Source organism: Phragmites australis, chromosome 15, assembly GCF_958298935.1.
Source record: "Phragmites australis chromosome 15, lpPhrAust1.1, whole genome shotgun sequence".
NCBI classification, from domain to species: domain Eukaryota; kingdom Viridiplantae; phylum Streptophyta; class Magnoliopsida; order Poales; family Poaceae; genus Phragmites; species Phragmites australis.
The window spans coordinates 23,143,159-23,164,582 of record NC_084935.1 but is presented as its reverse complement, the minus strand read 5'-3'; the positions used below and the strand labels follow the sequence as shown (position 1 = coordinate 23,164,582).

General features: G+C 43.0%; 2 protein-coding genes and 1 pseudogene across 7 annotated transcripts; all 3 read right to left on the bottom strand.

Annotated features, from left to right (window-relative positions):
* Positions 1-4,485: 4,485 nt before the first annotated feature.
* LOC133892220 (uncharacterized) lies at positions 4,486-5,613 on the bottom strand. Its single transcript, XM_062332923.1, has 2 exons — positions 5,146-5,613; positions 4,486-5,032 (listed from the first exon to the last, which is right to left on the bottom strand). Exons 1-2 carry the CDS (start codon positions 5,239-5,241, stop codon positions 4,730-4,732), a joined length of 399 nt encoding a protein of 132 aa, XP_062188907.1. The 5' UTR covers positions 5,242-5,613; the 3' UTR covers positions 4,486-4,729.
* A 622-nt stretch (positions 5,614-6,235) lies between these two features.
* Positions 6,236-13,556, bottom strand: LOC133892347 (histone-lysine N-methyltransferase, H3 lysine-9 specific SUVH1-like). 6 transcript variants are annotated; one of them, XM_062333056.1, is made up of 4 exons: positions 13,272-13,555; positions 12,808-12,950; positions 7,400-10,019; positions 6,236-6,512 (listed from the first exon to the last, which is right to left on the bottom strand). In XM_062333056.1, the coding sequence occupies exon 3, from the start codon at positions 9,924-9,926 to the stop codon at positions 7,449-7,451; it is 2,478 nt and encodes an 825-aa protein (XP_062189040.1). In that variant the 5' UTR covers positions 9,927-10,019; positions 12,808-12,950; positions 13,272-13,555; the 3' UTR covers positions 6,236-6,512; positions 7,400-7,448. The 6 variants fall into 6 exon arrangements, with proteins under 6 accessions (XP_062189040.1, XP_062189043.1, XP_062189044.1 ...); XM_062333059.1 differs by lacking the exon at positions 12,808-12,950 and having other exon boundaries at positions 6,236-6,618; positions 13,272-13,556; XM_062333060.1 differs by lacking the exon at positions 12,808-12,950 and having other exon boundaries at positions 6,236-6,476; positions 13,272-13,556.
* Positions 13,557-16,585: 3,029 nt separating this feature from the next.
* LOC133892219 (uncharacterized) lies at positions 16,586-17,376 on the bottom strand (annotated as a pseudogene).
* Between the last annotated feature and the right edge of the window lie 4,048 nt (positions 17,377-21,424).

Here is a 21,424-nt window from a genome sequence, read left to right as displayed (position 1 = left end):
TTTTAGAACTTACAGGTCATATTCCACGCTTGTCCGGAAGGCTCTGCAAAAATAGAAAAATAGGCCCGTCTTCAAGCAACCCTACACATAAAACTTGCGCAACAGGGCGATGTTACAGGAGTTGTGTAATTCTCGGTCGTCCTCCATGGCCAACTTGACCGCACGAGGCCGTGTGACATCGACCACCTTGTAGGGCCCTTCCCACTTAGGGGAGAGTTTGTTCTAACCTGCCTTATTCTAAATTTGCCTAAGGATGAGGTCACGTACAGTCAGTTTTCGTTCTCGTACCTTCTGGTCGTGGTAACGCTTGAGGCTCTGTTGATATCAGGTGGCTCGAATTAGAGAATGATCGTGGAACTCTTTGATCAGGCTTATGTTATCCTCTCATCGCGCCACTTGGTCGCCGTCCGAGTAATTGCTGACTCGAGGCGATTGGAGGGCGATTTCTGAGGGGAGCATGGCCTCCGCGCTAAACACCAAGAAGAAAGGGGTTTCGGCCGTAGCCTGGCTGGGGGTTGTCCGCAGCGACTGGAGTACTGTAGGGAGTTTATCTGCCCAACGCCTCGAGTAGCTTTTAAGCCGATCAAAGACCCAGTTTTTTATCCCTTGTAGTATCATCCCATTCTCCACGCAGCCGAAAACGAAAAGGGTGCGCCATGGTGGCTCCGGAGACGACAACATGAACAAGGAGACGTGAGTGCTCCCCCTTCTTGTAAATCTAGGGTCTGATATAGGGATTTGAGATACGGTTCCCGAAATGGGGATTGAATGGGATTAGGGTTTTGGGATTGAGGGGGGGGGGGGGGAATAAGGTTTGGGGCTTTCATATTTGAGGAAAATTTTAGGGTTTGACATGAATTCGTGAGTTCCCCTTCTTCTCTATGCTGTCTCAAGTCGGAAAACCCCAAAACTGATATCCTTTTGGCCTTACCCGAACCCATATCATCCCCGACCGATACAATTCATCTTGAAAATACACATAAACATCAAAATATGTCTAGCTCATGCATGATCGTCACTAATCTGAACATCAATTGGACTTGAATACATCGGCATTTGCATAAATTTGAACTAAATTAAGTCTAAATATAATCAATTGCATCTAATTCACTTTGATTCGGGGCTAAAAGAGCTAAAACATCATTAAACCAAGACTTAATTGGGGCCTAAGCATATTGATCCAAAACTAAAATACCCTAATCAAGCATCAATTTGACTAACAAATCATAATCATTAGCATAAACTTTAAAACAATCTAATTTATGGCATTTAGCCTTAAGACTGAAGCAAGATTGGCCCCAACTTGATCTAATTGACAAATTTTAATCTCATTGGATCTAACCGAGGGCATTATATCATAATTGGGTCCATGATCAGTGCTAGATGGTTCTAATGCCAAATGTAAGCACAAAAAACATAGGTCTAACTAATGGGAATCACTAGCACTAACGCATGAACACCCTAAGAGCGGAAGCGTGAAGACTCACCGGCATTGGGAGATGCCATTAGGGATCCCTCGGTGTAGGATCGTGTTGATGTAGATGTATAGGTTGATGAAGAGGTAGCCAACTTGACCAGTGTTGCCATCGTGTAGGCGCAGCTGGTGGTGACGGTGGCGGTATTCACCCCGTTAACAGCACCCTTAAGAATCGGTTAGGGTTTGGATGTAGGAGAGGCAACTGATTCGCGAGTTGATCGCTTACATCCGCTGGATTCCCCCTTGTCTGCTTTATGGTGCTTCACGGAGGTGGACCACAACCAACTTGTTAGTTAGCGCCCCCAATGGTGGCGCTCGTGGAGTCCGAGCTCCCCCAAATATCTTGGTCTGCTAGGCTTAGTTGGCTGAGATAAATCCAACAATCAAAGCTTTTTAATCGAGCGTGGTTTGTGCACGCAGGTAGGAACTAGAGATCTTTTTTTTTTTTGCGGGTATCCATGAGCTTTATCGATTTGTTAGGAGACAAATTACAATCAAGATCAACTAGTTGGGCAGTACAAGTGGGTACTTGCCTCAACCAGACTGCAGTATGAGTATTTCTCCTAGCTAAATACAATAATTCATGCGCCACAGTGTTTTGCCCAAGCCTTATCTTACCAATCTTCACTTCTTGCATCAACTGAATAATCTCCTTAGCCTCCTGAACAAAGAAACTCATCACTGATCGATTGTCTCTATCGCTTGTAAAAGCATCAGCGGCTCTAGAACAATCTGTTACCAAAATAACAGGTCCATGTACCCATTGACTTGCCAGTCTCAAACCTTATACACAAGCTTTGAATTTTGCCTCTTCTGTACTTGCACAATGAAATAGAACACACCAGGAAGAGAAACAAACTGAACCCGAGCTGTCATGCGCTATCATGCCGATTCCAGCTTCACCTGTTTGTTCTACAAAAGATCCATCAACATTGATCTTCACCCATCCCTGATTGGGGGGATTCCATCGCATTGTAACTGCATTCTGCTTGCATGAATCAACTTGTTGCGTGCGCCAGGATCCTAAATTTTCTGTTTACCTTTGGCATCCACCTGCATATCCAGTTGTCGGATTTCCGTCAGTGTAAGCTGAATATCCAGAAGGAAAAACACCAAGCCTTCAATTGATTAACTTCCTGACATATGAACAATATTATTATGGATCTTCCAGGTGCGCTAGAAAAGAAGACACCAAATCCTGCTCATCTTGAACCGAATCCAACAAGAACAATAACCAATCTGGCCCAGTATTAGTGAATAGCTGTTCTTCAGACAAAGGCCAGTGATCTCTCATTGCTTCGCGAAGGGCTACAACCTGTGGACAAGCGACCACTGCATGACTACTATCCTCCATGCCCATACCACACAAATTACATTGATCATTCACCTCTAAAGTCTGTCGAAATTTATTCTGTTTCGTAAGAAGAATATCATGAGCTAGCTCCCACGTGAAAAAATTTACTTTCTGCGGGATTTGACCACCTCATACATTCAACCAAATTTTCCTCTCTCCGTTTGCACTGTTACTTGACGCACCTGTAGAAGAAGCCTCATGTCTCTGTTGCATTGCAAAATTGTATGCACTCCTAACGAACAAAATACCCCTTTTTTCAGGGAACCAATCAATAAAATCGTCACATGCTCTTGAAGATGTCTTGATGGATAGGATTGCTTCTACGTCTGCTGGATTGAAATATGCAACCAATCTGCTCCTGTCCCAATCATAACTGACTGATTCATGAGCTCAGACACCCACCGGAAGCGACATCGACCCCATGAGAAAAATTACATGGAATCCATGGATCCCTCCATATCCTCGCTTGACTTCGATTCCCAATTCGCCAAACAACACCTTTTTTCAATAAATCGAGATCATGCACAATTGCATGCCATGTTGGTGAAGCATTTGCTGGGAAAGCCGTATCTATTAGACATCCTCTCGGGTAGTATTTTGCCTTAAGCACTCGGGCACACAAGCTATTAGGATATTGAATCAAACGTCAAGTTTGTCATCCTAGCAATGCTTGATTGAGTAATCGGAGATGTTGAAACCCAAACCACCAAAACTCTTTCTTAGAATTAACTTGTCACAGGCCATCCATGAAACCTTTCTTTTTCCTTTCTCTGTACCCCACCAAAATTCGCGAATTAAGCTTTCCAAGTCATCACATAACCCAGCCAGCAAATGGAACACATTCATCATATAAGTCGGTAACGCCTATGCAACAGCCTTAATCAAGATTGATTAGTTAATAAGTTGTCCAACCAGACCCAAAAAACTGATTCCAGACTCATAACTTACTGAAATTTGCTTGTTCTTTTGGAGCGAGCAGGCATACGTGGCATGTATCCCCTCTTGTAATTTTAAATGTTCACAAACTTGGACGAATAAAATCCCTACCTTCCTTAGAAAAAAGGCAGCAGCAGTAACGCAAGTTGTACAATGCGAGCTGAGCTGCTCAGCTAAGGATGGATTTTCTTTTGAAATTTTGGAATTAGTTCAAATGTGAATTGAATCCCAAGGGCGCAGATGCAAAATCGTCCCGAGAGAAAAACTAGCTACTGGGAGAGCTAGAGAGCATTCTCCATCATCCTCTTGAACAGGGCCGGTCTCGTTGGGGGCAAGCGGGGTGGCCACCTGGGGCCTTCAGAATCTATGGTCCCTTCCATATAGGTATATATGTATATTACTTGTGATTACAACAGTCTAAATTTTAATCGATGGGCGGCTATAGTTACATGATTATGCATGGGTATTGGTCTTTGGCTGGTCTAAAAAAAGCAACATAGCTACTTTGGTTCTTTTGAAACAGGTTAGTAACAGTCTAAATTAGCAATCCTCTTGTGTAGTCTTACTTGCTTCATTCAACGACGATTGGATTTAACGACAGAAACAATGATATCAGCAACTTAGTGTAAGCCGTAAGAGTCCTAATCGGTGACTCGGCGACTTGATGATTGGCATTCATCATTTGCATATCCCAATTCGCCTGTTTTCATCCCCTCCTTTTCTCCTAAAACGAATGTATACCTAACGTTTGACCTAACGAATTATCATCCTCCTCCGATTGTCCCCAATGCAAGCTTTACAGTTGTCCACCCATTGCAGGTCTACAATAAACCAACAATTGACGTTTCAATTAAATAGAGATTCTATTTTTAGTTTCGTTTTAGACCACCAAAATCTCAGGACCGGCTGCGCTAAACTCCTGACGCTGATCCTCCAGTCACCGTCGACATCAATAGCGTGGGTCATCCTCTTGCAGTCCTCGCCTCCTCCGCGAACCCGAGCCTTCGATTGACGCACCACAGCTCCGCCGCGCAGATGAACCCGTCCTCGCCGCGGTCGTAGAACGCCTCATCTAGCTCCCTCTCGCTCTCGCTTCCGCCGCCCGCCAGCTTGCGGACGAGCTCAGCTGCGCCACACGGCCGGCACTCCGACGACCGATCCGCCTTGTCACTCCTGCTGCTCCGGCACCTCCACCTGGGGATGCCCAGCCTCGCGGTGACCGCAGCAGCGTCGCCGCACGTCAACACCGGCTCACCAGCTGTTGTCTGCCGCAACGGCGGAGCGTCACCATCGAGGACGGAGCAGCCGACGACGGTGTCGTCGCGCGCCAGGAACTCTCCACGGTCGCGCGAGCGAGTCAGATGATCTTGCCACCGACCGAGACGGCGTCGAGGATCAGCGGCCCCATAACGAGCATCAGCACAGACGACGCCGGCGGGACGAGGACGTCCCAGCCCATGTTCTTCGCCCACATGTTTGGAGCACAGGAAATTCACACGATTGCATGGAAATCCACCGTGACTTGTGTGCGAAATTCTTGCGTTCCAAACGCAACGAACAGAGACCACAACCGATGCCCGGCACACCTTAAAGTGCAGTTGTCCATGATGACGTCTTGATGGCATCCAACGCATCTAGATATAGCCAGTCGACCATACACGCTAGCAATATTATGTGGACTGTGAAGCTGTTTTCCGTCACTTAGGAGAAACTCAGGATGGATGTCTTCTATACTGCTCTTTCTTGTTCATTTGTAAGTTGATTTCGTAGAAGACTTCAATAAAGAACCGTTTTCAGAGCTTCCTCGAAATTTCTTGTAATATAGAGGAATCAGAAGGCCGTCAAAGATTCAATTCACATCTATAGTATTTTTTAACTTTTATAATTTTCACGATGGTATCCACTTAATTTTGCCTATTTCAAAGAGGGAAAGGAAAATATGACTTCTGCCCTCTAATGGTCAGTCGACTGAACAAAATAAAGAACTTCCACACGGCACACCGAATCGATGCAAACCTTTTACTTTGACTTGAGCTGAGCCGGTAGCGTGCAACGCTCTAGATACAAATATACAATGATTACAGGATGCATCGTGTAGCCATTGAAATTATGATAAGCAAAATAAGGGAGTGTTACTGGTACTAAGCTGAAATGCAGAACCCTGGGCAGACCTTGCAACTACACAGAGAACGGCACATAGTGCACTACGAATACAGGAGCTGGTAACAACTAGGGGCATAGCGCACTACGACACACATTCTCCCTTCTCAGAGAATGACTAACAATCTGTTATTCCAATCAAATCTATTCTCCCATCTGCAAACATCATAACATTTAAGGGTATGGGTAGCTATATAGGCGAAGTCTATGTAATTATGTACCCAAGTATGACTTTGCTGTCTTAAGTTAATTCGTCCTGAAAAGATCGGAACAATTGTGCACCATCAACATAGTAGAGGGGAAAAGGATTCAAAGATCAGTAAAATTGTCTCTTTTTCTTAAGAATGCAAAATACACATATTCTTCCTTATCAGAAGATACCTAAAAACTAGTTAACCCGAGAAAATCTGATACAATTGACAACGCTTTGTGCAACAAATACCCCCTTTCGCATTCTAGCGCAAAGAGGGGCAGACTTATTCAATGGTGCATGGAACGTCTAGACAACCTCTGCTGCATCATACATACCACAACGAAGAGGCGCTCCCGCTGATGAAGACAATTCAGTTCATCGGAAAGGGAACTCTGAGAAACATTTGACAGCGTTTGGTGAGCTTGGTTTAGTATTAATCAGCAGGGAGCTACAGGCGTATGTGAAAGAAAGAGAAATACAGCTCTTGTTGTGTTGATCCTTGATGCAATTAAATAAAAAGCACATTAGGAAAATAAGCTCAGTAATTAAATTTAGTGTTAATTTAGGAATGGTTCTGAAGATATTCCATTAGAATAAAACAACATTACATCACATCTGATGCTTTTGGTCATACTATTTGTATACAGTGCTAGAAAATTGGTAGGAGTACTCTGCTTAAAAGAACTGGATTTGATTTTTTATTCACCGTCCCTCTGCCAGTTTCCAGTAAACCAGTCCATTTTTCTTTAAATTTGATTCTTCTGCTTATTTGCTTTGGATTTTCTACATCTCTAGCTCCGAATTACATATCTCATTAAGTACTTCCCAAATGATTGCAAAAAAGCCCAAAACAACAACTTTGTTAATTAGCTACATTTATGGGGGATCATAACCCTGGTGCCTCGATTTTTGAACTCCTAGAGTTTGCCAAATTGGACACTTGTATCAGCCTAACAAAACCATCATACCATGCCAAATCACATTTGCGAAGTGCAAACAATAGGTAACATAAAGAAGCAGCATTTAACTCCCACATCTTGTGAGTTACGATTTCCTATAATAGTGTAAAGAAGAACCATCTAGTACCAAATTTCATTTTACCTAAAGGCACTAGAATATTATCCGAATTTATAATCTATCAATATATCATAAGCATCACACCTCAATGAAATGTCACACTTCTACTAGCGCATGAACTCCAAATCATAAGGATGGAAGCACATCAATCCATAACATTTTTGCAAAAGTAATGTTGAGGAAGGAACTAGAAATCACTGACCTTGTAATGGCAAATTATGATCCAATCCTTTCCTTACAAGGTTGGTTATTTAGCCAAAGGAACCTCTACACTTTCGGGACCAACATAAGCAATTTTTAAACTTCCGACAACCAGAATTGGTTCCCAGTTGAATATTATCTTGGCTCTGACCATAATCATATGTAAGCTCTGTCATTGGAGGAATATGCTTAATTGCAAAGAATGCAATGTGTGGATATCCCTCATCACCATGATCATACAAAACTGGTTGCCAAAAAACATTAGGCGAGCAGCTGTGGTTCATAAAGCGAGCTATGTTGCCGCTTCGTTTTGCACTAATGATGCTTGGCAGTTGCTTGGTAGTCTCATTTGAGTAAGAAAGACTAGGTTCACCCAGCAACTCTGGTGCATAGTTCCATCTTAAATTTAGCTCAGAAGAAGGGGTCTCAAAGATGTAGTCACCTTCTCCATTCATGCTATTTTTGGCAATGATTTCACCTGCATATTCACAAATAAATGTGCCTGCACGAATTGGATCCCAACTACGAAGGCCCCACCCACGATCTCCTGTCTTGAACACTTCAAAATGGATCTGCGTACCCTTCTGTACAACTCGGTTCCGGCAATTATGTGAACAAGTGCAGGAATCATTACATTCATATAACATAGGCATGCGGCTAACTAGTATACCCGAAGCACTGTAAGGCAGGTCACCAGCATTTCGATGCGTACAAGAGCAGTTGTTATCACCAGGGAGGCATACACTTGCACATTTGCAGCCTTGCATCTTTCTCATTGAACTCAGAGAATTCTCATAGTTCAATTTAGTTGTATAGGTGAAGTGGCTAGGACCCTTCTCATCGTCAACCTCATTTACAAGGCAAACAGGCTTACTTTCCATACCATATGATATGTCATGCAATATAACATGGTCTCTAGATGATGGATTTTCCCTCCATTTTTCAGTCTTCTTCCACACTGCAATGCCATCAGGTTGGCCAGGTTCCCTGAGCAACTTGTGTTTGAACACATTGAAACCAGATTTCCCTTTCTCCACCCAGGCTTCTTTGATCTTGTAAAGGCCATCATATATGTATATCTTGCCAGTTGGACAAGTCAAATCTCTTACGCTACGAATGACTCTAATTGGATTACCTCTATGCAAACTCCTCTCCAGTGCAAGATTACCCCTCTCAAGCTTTTGGTCATCCTTACCAGACATGCCCTGTCCTGTGTAAACTAGAACATCTGGATCATCTTCGGTATTATCATAAACGCCAGCTGACACAATACTGATAGCCACAGGATCCTCCTCATTACCGAACTTAGCAGACATGTAATCAATCCCAGCCATGCTCTGGCTGTTCAGCCCCACCAGGCACATCTCAATTCTGAAGTAGAACATGTCACCAACCTCGACACCTGGAACCTCTCCAATCCTCTTGTTCTTATTGACGCGAAGCTCAGCATTAATCATGATGCTCCCAGCCTTCAAGTTATGCTGCTGCTTTGCAGCTTGCTTCACCTCATCCAACTGCATGAGCCTCCGCCGCAGTGCGTCAAACATCATGAGTACATTATCTGCAGATTCCCTAGGATCATCTGAAGACAAAGATGGAAGCTGCAACAGATTGGTGCCAATTTTCCTAGGCCGTCCACGTTTCGTTGCGTTAACAGTGTCATCATCTATTGAAAAACCTGAATGACTTGACAGAGTCACGGAAGCATCAGGCACACACTTTGGACGTCCCCTCCTCTTACTACTTTCAGGTGAGGTAGCTGCAGGTGTCTGGAAAGTGGGCTCACTATCTTTTAAGTGAATTGGAGTTGAAGTATTTGAACTATCCTGCACACGTTTGGGCCGTCCCCTTTTCCTCGTACCAGATTCATGTACAGTGGGCGCAGGAAGTGTCTGAAGAACAGGTGTACTATCTGCTTGAGGAGCTGAAGGAGTTGACAGGACAGGAATGTTTTGAAGACGTTTGGGCCGTCCCCTCTTCCTCTTGCCAGATTCCTGTGAGGTGGCTGAAGGTGTCAGGAGAACAGCATTGTTACCTTCTTGAAGAGCTGAAGGAACTGAAGGAACTAAAGGAAGTGAAGGAACCGGAGGAATTGTAGGAACCAGAGGAACTGAAGGAGCCGAAGGAACAGTAGTATCTGGCACACGCTTGGGCCTGCCCCTCTTCCTCTTACCAGATTCTTGTGTAGCAGCTGAGGGAGGAGTTTGCAAGGAGGGAGTGACCAAACTGCTGTTTGCAGTACCATTAGCATGAGCAGCTCCATTCATATTAATTGTATTCGGTTGTCTCTGGCTGGGGTCTGAAGGAGCAGCCGGTGCTGCAAACATTGGTGGAACACCAGCAGGCATCCCCTCAGTGCCTCCAGCATACGGTCCAAATGGGGTCACACAGACAAATGAAGGTGAGTTTTGAGGGGTGAATGTGTGGAGCCCTAGTGGTGCAGGGAACATGGGAGTCAGTGTACGCAAGGGTTTGGCGTCAACAACTGCTGTATCATTCAACAGAACTGAAGCTGCCTGCTGAGCCATTGTACCAATCGATCCTTAATCAAATCAAGTTTTATGTCACTATTTCCTTGTACCTTCCTCTACACTTGTTTACAGCTCATACTTCAGAGAAAGCTGGAAAAGGGGAAAAAGATCCTTCAGTGTCCTGCTATAAAATTGAACAAGAACTTAAAAATATGATTGCTTATTATTTAATGCATCATTTTTGGCAAATTCTATATTACTGTCCAAAAAGAAACATCAGATTAGGAAATACTAAAGCTTGGCCGCTTGTTACAGGTTTCTAGTTTACTAAGTTGGAAACAAGAGATAAGCAACACCAGTAGCAGAAGCAAGTTAAAGATGCAATTTTCAATTATAAGTGCCAACTTAAAATCACAATACCAAAAGAGATTAAATCGTCTAAAGTAATGAGTATATGAAAGTCGCAAGATATGGTCACCAAATGGCAAGGTCAGTTTCAAGAAGAGCCGAGAGCTGCACAGGTCTTGGATTTCCACTAGCATTTAGGGGCAGACCAGACTAAAAGTGTTGCTGCGGACACCATGTAACTAAGTAACTACTCCTTCCAGTATAATAAATTGAATGTTTCTTTCGTACATGTGCTAGTCAAACTATTTTAACTAAGTGAATTGATGTATTTGCATGTATTGAGATTGTATACAAGAAACTGGCACCAGTACAATATCATCAAAAATACTTTCATACTGTTAATTTATATTTCTTTCCTAATTTATAACAAAAATACCATCTGTGAGCTGAGACAACTTATTAGCATAATATTAGAATAAGTTTTGCTAGGACCAACATAGAAGTTTACAATCTAAACTTTGCATAAGCACAGAACCAAGATTAGAAATAAATTTCCATTTTTATAGCAGCATGTTGAAAAAAGAATAGCATATTGCGATCGGTACCAATACAAGATACTAAGTAATAAATTTCCGTTTATACAGAAAATAAACGGAGTTTAAAAAGATGCTAAGTAATAACCGCGATAGGGAGGGGGGGGGGCATAGTTATCACAGCAGTGCAGCAAGGTGTGGCTACCCACCACCTTCACACCTTTATAGCGCTTATAGCGCCATACACTTTGGGCACAATTAATAACTTTCCTTTTTTTATATGCAATTCTTAACTTTCCTATGCTTTCGCTGTCCAACAATTCTTCTTTTGAAGACCGGGTATACCCATTTCTCAGCAGCCCACTTCTCATTGCCATCGCATCTAAAAGATAGCACAAAAGCCTACCACATCTAACTTTAATACACTGTCGTGGGTCCCACGTGTAAGAATTATTTTACTCAACATTATCTTTCTCCGAACCCCCCTCATCCTCATCATCTCCCCCTCCCATCAACATCACCACCCCCATGGCGCCACCACCCTCCCCCATACACATAGCGACGCATCCTTCCCCTTGGCATCACGACCCCTCTTCTCCCGCTCCCATGGCCCTGCCGCCCTCCTCCACCCTATCGGTTGCAAATCTGAGAAGCCGAATGCCAGGTCCGGTGGGATCCTCTCGCATCATCGTCGCTTGGATCCGGTGGAATACGAGCCCTTGGTGCCTTTCTCTGACACCGGCACCCTCCAATTGGAGCCCTCTCGGGTCCGCCATCCTCTCCCCTCCCGATTGGAGCTCACTGTGCGGAGGCCGACACAGACAAGGACTATTGCATGATGGCTCCACACGAACACTACCCACAGACACGGAGCAGCAGCGGCTGGGACGAAGGAGCTTGACGGTTGCCGCACTCCCTCCCTGGCACGGATCTACCACCGCTGCCGGATTCGCCTCTCTTGACCGCCGAATCTGCATTAGGGCAGGCAGCAGCTCGGCGGCGCGCGGGAGATGGCAAGGCGGACAGGCGAGATGAACGAGAAGGCAGGCGGTAACTTGGGCTAGGGTTTGAAGGCGGCTCGGGGAAGGATGTGTATGCTGCAACCCCCTCCTCATGCTCCCCTCGATTCATCAGGTATTCACCCACGACACCATAGTGCGCCCACCACACCGCTTTTCATCGCCACGGGACACGCCTTAGCAGTTCCACGGGGATGCCACGCCGATATGGTGGACGCCATACACTCGCGTCGTGGCGTCGGCATGGCCAAACTCAGATTTTCGCCGCGCAGATATAAAAAACTCGACCCAAGGAGAGAGACATCCCGAAGGCATCGCATTAAGGTTGAGAAAAGGCCCTGAAAGCCGGCTACAACCCGCACACTATTGCTGAGCGACCGTGCCACAACCACAGGGAACACAAAGCGAGGGGACTTTTTTTACGAGAACCAGGGTTCGAGCTTTGGTTGGTAGCCTCACACCTGGTGGTCTTACCACCGTGTTATTCGCACGTTCTCGTTGCGCAGATATAGCGATGATATGGCAATGCCCTAACAACTATGAGGGAGGCAACTAGTTCTTTGCTAAATTTGCCATAAGGTGTGCTTAGGTAATTAATTGTTGCCTCCATATTTTTCGTGCAAGGGATTCCACGATGATTTATAACATTGTTCACATGTTGATGGGCCTAGTGGGAAACATTATGTCTCCACTACAAAAACAAATCTCTTTCTAGAGATTGGAATGGTGCAAGAACGTGCGGTTATGAATTGGGATGTTGCAGCCCATAGATTGTATCCTAACAATGTGAGACTAAATAGATATATAATTATTTCATGAAGTAAATTCAAAAGCATCCTGGAAAGTTAGTGCAACTTACTCAAAAGTTTTCCTGTAGCACTACCGACTAAAAGTTTCCTACTTTCCGCATACCCCTAATAACATCGTTTTTTGTTCAATACTTCGCGCTACACAGTGAAAGAAAGCTCAAAGGTATCGGTAACTTGCACGTGCATTTCACACTATTCTATCTAGAAGATGAGAGCAACTCTGACTCACAGGTTTCACATGAAGTTAGCCGTTCGATGCTAGACGAAGGGTACCTAAATCCTCGCAAGGTTTGACCAATCTGTGCGGATCCATATGGCCCCGTCAACAAAAATTGCTAATGCCTTTGATCTTGATCAACTGGTGCTTGAGCCCTACAACAGAGATTCAGAAATGGAAACAGCTACTACGCGCTCGTGCTGCAATTTCTTGCCCTTATACATCAACAATTAATAGGAGCTAAAACTGGTACTGCAGAAATGGGGGGTTCAGTTAAAACCTATAAGTTCTGGAAAATAAACTAACTGCTATCCGTACCCCCTCCATACAGTAAACAAATTTGCGAGAGTTCGGATGGAGAGATTCGAGTACACTCCCACTAAGAAAGATCTGGACATGGCTGCTCATAGCAAAATAAAGATCATACAGATCATAACTAACAACCCATCCAAGCGAGCTAGGTCGGAGTTCCTTACCAACACAAGCCGAAATCAAATCCAAGTCCGGACGGATCTCCAGCTCTCCACCCCGAGCCGATCGAGTAGAGGGGGTGGAGGAGGATGGCGAGGGGACGACTACAGGAGAAGGGTTCCTGCGAGGTGGGTGGCGTGGCTCACTTCGGTGGGAGGGGACATGGAGGAAGGCCGGCGTGGTCGGCCGTCGTCAGGGGAAGGGAACGACCGAACGAGGGTTCGATTAGGTAGGTCTCGTCTGCGGGGGTGGCAAGGTTGTAATTTTGGTATTTTCTGGTTTCTGTTTCTTCGTCTGCAACGAGCACGAGTGCACGACACGTCGACACATCGGCTGGGTCCTTTTTCACAATTTTGTCTAGGGACCGTAATGGATCCGATCGGGTTTGCATGGAGTAAAATCTGTTAAACAATGCCCGATTCAAATTTAAAATTGAGATCGGGTAAAAATGGAGATTTAGACTCATACCTGTTAGGTTTTTCTGTAGCCGTAGAATTTCTAACTTCGTGTCATCCTATGAGTCAAACTCACAATACAAATATGAAACATGTATTACACAAACATTTTACCTATGCATACATTCTCCACACATAAAACAGTACTAATAGCAGAAAGGCAACATCATTCCTTCTCACATAGCTCAGTACCAGAACCACCTAGGCAGTCTTACACGCTGTACATGCACAAACACAGCCACAAAACTAAAACAAGTTTTAATGGAAAGACAAACGGTGAACAATTAAAAACACGAGTTTCACAAATTAATCGACTAATTACACAATTATAGCATAATAGCGCGACGCATCCTTGTAGAGAGTAATCAACGAAGATGCAAACAAGCAGCTTTGCATAAAGCATCCGTAGAAAGGCGCAAGATTGCAGGTTCGTAGAGGCCAATCAGAGCAACTGAGGGGCAAACCGAAGACCAAAGGGAGTGGCGATGGCGGCAGCAGTGTGTGTGTGCGTAGAGGGATGGCTGAATGAAGCTAGCTAGCTAGGGTTCTGACTGATGGTCTTCAGAGCATCATGGCGTGTGGGCTTCCCAGATGAATGGGCCTTCAGATATGCGTGTGGGCTTTCTGAATGAATGCATAATGCATTGTTTTGGGAGACCCGATGGGCACCCGCGTGTGAAAACTAGAACCTAAGCTCGACCTAAATCATTTCAGTACCTAACTCGATATACCCGTGGGTGAAAAATTGAACCCGGACAAGTGGGTGCAAAACGTGTGGGTACCCGAACCCACGGATTCAACTGCCATCCCTAATTTTGTCCGATGGGTTTGGACCTTCCGTGATAATTGCCAACTTAAGGGGACCTTTGTGTGAAAGGTGACAACCTTTTTATTTGATATTGTATTTTTTTTAGTGAATAACACAAAAGGCTATGTATTGGTGCCATACTCCCATTGCACTATGTTTTAAATTTTTTTACACAAAACACCAGGTTTTACCTCACTGGTCTTGAGTCACATAGGTGCTTCAGATGCGCTACATGGACTGGCAACATCTAAGCAGTTGACATAGAAGGCAAATCAACATGACACGAACACTCTGTTTTTTTGAGCAGGGATAACTGTTGACCCAACTAGTAGTGCCACTCTTCGTGTTCTCACAAGCGTACAACTCCAAGCAATGACCCGACGAGTCCAAAATCACTACTAGAAATCCCTATGTTTCCTATGGAGAAAATTACTAGGGAACATCGAAAAAATCGTAAGGAAATAGATTTCCCTATGGAATCTCCTAGGGAAAGGCTGGTAGGGAAAATGTTGTTGGAAAAGGTTGTGTGCCCTACGGTTTCCTCTGTGTTTTCCTAGGGAAATCTTCGTTCCCTACAATTCTAAACCATAGGTAACACTAGTCTACATGGCTATGCCATCCTACATGTGAAGTTTTCTTTCCCTACAATTTTTGTGTTAGCAGGGATACATGTACACATGTACATAACTTTACCTACAAATTCATTCATTAACAGTTTTTCTACGAATTCATATATTAACACTTTCCTTACAAACACATCCATCAACAGCACCAGAATGAAAACACTTTCAAACATTAATCCATTCATTACATACACATGAAATAGTTTATCAAATGGTTCACCATGTTAATATGGTCATGCAAGACCAGAATTGTTGTGCATAAGTTATAAGAGTGTATACACTATATCAAGTTATAAGAGTGCATCACAAAATTCACTCGAACCATTCACATCAGCATGGCACATCAACAAGTTCAAAATACACCAACATAGCACATTGACACACTCAAAATACTTTGAACCATCGACATCACAAAAGTTGCAACCATTGTTTAGCTGAGCATTGCATCAACAAGGAGGGAGAGGGACAATCGAACCAGGGGAGAAGCTTCCTTCAACACTTAAGGACCCATTTCCGTATCGCCGAAACACACCTTGAGTTATCCTTTGAAGTGTCTCTTCTGGATTTTCTAATCCAATAGCTAAGGCGAAGGGATCATTGTCCTACACAATAAATGAACATCAAGGTTCAATTAGAAAGCAGAAAAGTCTGGTTCTGGTGAAAAAAAAAAGACATGTGAAATTGGAACTAATGTAGCAGCTCAGATTTGCATATTAGCAGTTCAGATTTGCATATTAGCAGTTCAGATTTCATATCAAAGAGCATGTAGATTTGCATATTAGCAGTTCAGATTTGGAGGCCACAAAAAATCAGATTTTGAGGCACACATTGACACACACATTTGCTACACTGAGTTAGCTAAACAGCTCATCGGCACAAACACAATATGCAGGACAGAAGAGACATACATTTTCAGGGTAGCCTGAAGCACCATGTGCATTATCTGACGACGATGAAGGAGTAGAATTTGGAGAGGCTAAAGCACCATTGCACATAAAAGTTTTGGGACTACATCGTGAGGAAATAATCAGTTTTAAAAAATAGTGTGCATATAAGAGAAAATCAATGATGAATCCCACGAAAATTAACTAATTGATTTCCAAATTTGTCCTTCAACTATCCCTGTTCTATGCGATCAGATTCCAACTGAAATAATTAAACTAAATTGAGATACATATATTTTCAGGAGGGACTAAAGCACCATGTGTAGGAATTGATGATAGCAAATGTGTTGAATTTGGAGAGAATGAAGCACCATTTTGAGGAGAGGCTGAAGCATCATTTGTAGGATAGGTTGTACCACTAAACATAGGAGGAGGTGGTAGCGGTGCTGCTTGAGGTAGAACTGCAGTAGAGGACATTCTAGTATGCCAAGCCACATGCTGTATATTTTGGATGCAAAGAAGTAAAAAGTTATAAGATAATTATGCAACTTATGAAAATAAATTCTGGAGGACAAGTTGTACTTCCATAAACATTTGCAAGTTGTTGTCGCGCTGTTGCAAACCTCTACCCCACTCAAGCACAGATTGTGCATAATTCTTCCAAGCATTCGCCTCATTAATTAGCCTTCTTTTCTCACGTTCCTCCTTCTTTATGTTGCCACTTTGCTGCCCTTAAGGAATAATGGTCACTAGTACTCCTAACTTTAGCAAGGGCCTCAGTATCATCAACGGTACCATTGAGGGTTGCCCATTTTCCATGCTTTCTACCATAAGAGGATGCATACAAGGCTCTTACATCTAGTGGAGAGTGAAGCCAATCGAAATTTGGTTCGTTTAACTCAACAACTTTGCTTTTGTACCTCTCATGTCCAACAATAAATCAATATGTATTAATTATTGTGGAAAGGAAAACAAGTAATATGATTTTTTATCACATTAAGGAAGCAATGAAAAATCACCAAGCATTCAGTGGCTTGTTTTGTGTTCAGTGCATTAGGATCTTCTGGATTGGATCCTCTATGTGTATAAACCCAAGCTTCAAGTGTAGAGATCACCCTCCCTTCTTTCTTAAACTTCATCCAAAAAGGAACATAAATCAACTTAATGCATACATGAGAAATGCATTATGGGAATAATAAAAGTTAAGCACTCACTAGCTTTTATATAATAGTGGCTACAGAGTTGGAACCCTCTCGGTGAGGTTTGAATCTACCCTTGTAGCGGTTAGCACAATTAGTCATAGACCATTTTACAAAGTTCAGAAGCTCACGTTTCCCCATGTGCACAAATCAATGGACGATCTTCCTCGTTGGGAGTAATAGGGGGAGTTTTGAAGGATCTCGCAAGTAAACCTTATTTTCTTCCTCCTGCATCTCTCTTTCTAAATCAGCTACCATGCTCTGACTTGTAGTTGCATTTTGCCTTGAGCTACTGCCTCGGGAAGTCCCACTATGATGGCTTATATGAGAAAGTGTCATCCTGTAATTTCAAAGGTTTATGTTGAGTTACTTCTAGATATAAATCCATAAATAGAATTGCAAAAAGAAAAATTAACTTGCATATAGAAACATTATAGAACAGAACAAGTATGTGTACAATCATGACTATGTAAGCAAGTGAAGTTGACTTTAAACAGGAGGAAGTGCTTATTTATTAATTTGCCAATAATATATGTACATATAAATTATCATGATCTTCTTGGTACTCATTGGTATCATAGCAAGATTCTATATTTGATCCTCTTTCATCATCTTCACCTAACAATGGTGCATTCTCTCTACTTAACAACACATTGTGTTGCTTGTTTATGTGTGACAATTCACGTGGGTCAACCTCCTCATCTGAACCATTACTTGTAATATCATCTAACCATATCCCAATATCAATAGAAAATTTGTCGTCTAGACCATCTTCTTGGAAGCCATCGATACTTGGTGGGTCTTCACTGTACTCATCCATTGAAGGAATGGGAATGCTGCCTAGGGGTCTTACCTTATATGCAACCCGCCATGTGTTAAGACCACTATCAGATTTGTATGCATATGGAAAATAATACACCTGTGTAACTTGATTGGCAAGAACAAAAGGCTCATTTACTGGATTGCGTGATGCATTTTTATACCATTGCATTTTTCTCTCTTTCACAAACACTTTGTTACGTGTGCGGTGTGCAATGCTGTAATGACCATCAGGTGCAAAACATGACAACAAAATGATAGAATGTAGACTAGTTACTTCCATTATAAGTTATGACTTGTAATACAAGAACCTGACAACAACAACAAAAATCCATGCATAATGTTGCCTTACATAATTGCTAGGTTAGTCTCATTAATAATCAAACCAAGAGAAAAGTTTTTAAAAAGTAGAAAATAATGCATTTATTGTCGAAGCTTGTTGCGGCTAGGAAATAATAATAAAAGATAGCTTGGGAAACAAATATTAAGTTGGTCGTCTTGTTTATATGGACACATATGTATCAATGTAAATAATTTGAGATGTGTTAAAGAGTTTCTCTCCTCTAAGAAATCTTCCCAATTTTTTTCTTCAATACTATATACTTCTCAATTCAATGTTTACCAACTCATCCACACACTAAACACAAAATTAGGGGCCCCTGATCTAGTTGGGGCCTTGTGCCATTGCTCATCTCGCACAATCATAAGAAGTTAAAACTATTTCATAACTAAATTTGTGTTTACATATATACCACCCCTGAGCTCATTATTATTTGCATTAGAACCTAGTATGTATGTAGTCTTTGTATCGGTGAGGCAATTTCCTGATAAGCGAATATTCCAGGTTAGATTGTTTGGGTAGGCACACATTATTCTGGGAACTAGCTATGTACACTAATTCTACGAGTTTCTAACCATCAGAAACTATACAATTGATATACCAGATATGTTCATTGTCTCAAGATTAACATCTGCTTGGTATATATACTCGAAGAAGCAATGCAACTGATATAACAGAATGCACCAATTATATTGTTCGAACATTAGAAGAAACAATCCAAGCAGGTTAGGATTCCTTACCAACGAAGGAATCAATCCAACCCCGGATGGACCTCCACTCCATGCCAATCCAATGTCCGAGAGGGGGGGGGGGGTGCAGCGACGACAATATGGAGGGAGGAGTTCCTTCGTGGGCGGCAAGCGTGCATCCGTGGAAGGAGGCATGAGGCAGTCTCGTGTAAAAGAATGGATTGGAGGCCCAAAGAGGCTGACGGCTTGAAGCTTGGGTATGGGGAGGAGAGAGGCCAATGGCTTGCCGCTTTGGCCGGGGTGTCGCTGGGGTTGTTGATCAAACGCCTTGGCGAGCGCGAGATTAGGCCGCCTGGGCAACATGCAAACTGCTGGGGAGGTGCTGGAGCGGGCCTGTTGCGCTTCCTCGAGATTGATCCGCCTGGAGTCGACGACCAGCGGCTGGGGTGGAGCGCATGGCTGGGTGGGGGATGCTGTAACCGGGTGGGAGGTGGGGAAGATGGGGATGGGCTGGTTGCCTGACGTGGATTGGGGCGGTGGCAGGTGCGGGTGCTAGTAGTGGGGGCGGTGAGGATTGGAAGCGACATGGAGGCTGTCGGCTTGCTCCTGGGTAATCAGCATGCGTTGGTGGAAGGAGGCAGGCTACAGATTGAGTCATCGGAGAGAGCGGTCGCCAGAGCAGATCGGTCGGAGTGAGCCCTCTTCGCTGCTTTGTTTAGAGGAAAGATGAGAGCTAGTACCCCAACGCAGGTACTTGGGAAAATTTTTGCCCCGCGCTGCGAGACTTCTCTGCGGCAGGGAGGAAATTTTTGTGTCGGGGAGGGAGAAAAAAAAAGATGGAACGCAAAATTCAGTCCTATATGGTGTTGATCTGGCATGGACCCAGTGGTTTTCCTACCAAAAAACATGATAGGGAAATATTTGTTTCCCATGGAGAAAAACCTCATTTCCTAGGGATAAAAATATTCCCTACAATTAGAAAATCACTGCTAGGAAAATAAAATAATTGTAAGGAACATGGGGATTTCTAGTAGTGAATGCGGCACCCTCTATTGCTACTGTCACACATTTGTAAGAGGGCCTAAGACCCTAATGATCATCTTTAATCAAATGTGTCACTGTTTGAACTCATCGAATTGCCTCTCAAAGTCGTGCACTCGCGAGAACACGAAGGGCGGTGGCACTACTCAAGCTCAATGCATGCCGCCACTCATACCCTCCTCGCCCTTGTGCAAGAATAATGAAGGGTACCATCACTACTGCTACTTAGAATCATTTGTTGATTGATCTCTCTTTAGGTGAGAGGAATGATATTGGGGTACCACTCAAAGAGAGCAAAGGGTTTTGGGGTATGTGGTTTTGTCGTCCATGTCAGCTACACAGATGTGACAGACCCTATGGTCCATCTAAAGCACATGTGTGACAACCATGTGGGACCAAGGTCATTGAGAGATAAAACATGATGTAATGGGAGAAGAATTATGTTAAAACCTAGTGTTTTCTGCAAGAAAATCTAAACCTAGTGCAACGTAAGAATATGACACTAAAACCTAGTGTTTTATGCAATTCACTCATTTTTTAAGGAGGGCTATGCCTATATTTTCCGAATATACCTTTTGCATAATTAATGTGTGCTGTGATTTACAATACTCAATCTCATATATAATGACTTAGTAAGAGTAATCGGCTGGGTCTTTTTTCAAAATTTTGTCCTAAAGGTTTGGACCTTCCGTGAAAGGTGATCGCTCTTTCTATTTGATGTTATAGGATTTTTAGGAAAAGCGTGTCCATATATATATTTCCTAAGGTACCTTACTTGATTTAACATATGCTATAATTTAAATTGATCAATCTCTGTTTATTGAAATATATAAGTTTACTAGGGTAAATGCCCGTATTTCACTTTTTCTTAATAGCGGAGTGCACAGGTCTAAAACCAAAACAAATAAAGGAGGGGGTACTTATGCACGAATAACAAACTTAGGCCCTATTTGTTTTTTTATTTTGATTATAGATTTTAACTTCAAAGCAAAAACAAAAGCAAACGGTCACAATATAAAAACTAATTCACACAATTCACAAATCAATTTATACTATAAAATCCTACAATCCACAATCTGATAGAAAAAAACTTCCACATATTCTACAAACTAGATTTGATTTTTACCATCTAAAGCTAAAATAAACATACCCTTAAGCACATTTAGACCTAAACGCCTTACAACACAAGTACAATGCCCAGTAGCCATTAGAAAGCATCGGTGCACCGCCTTACTTTGGCATATTCTTCAATTTGCATTCGACCTTGGAGCTCCCATGCCACGAGACTTGTGATTGATCA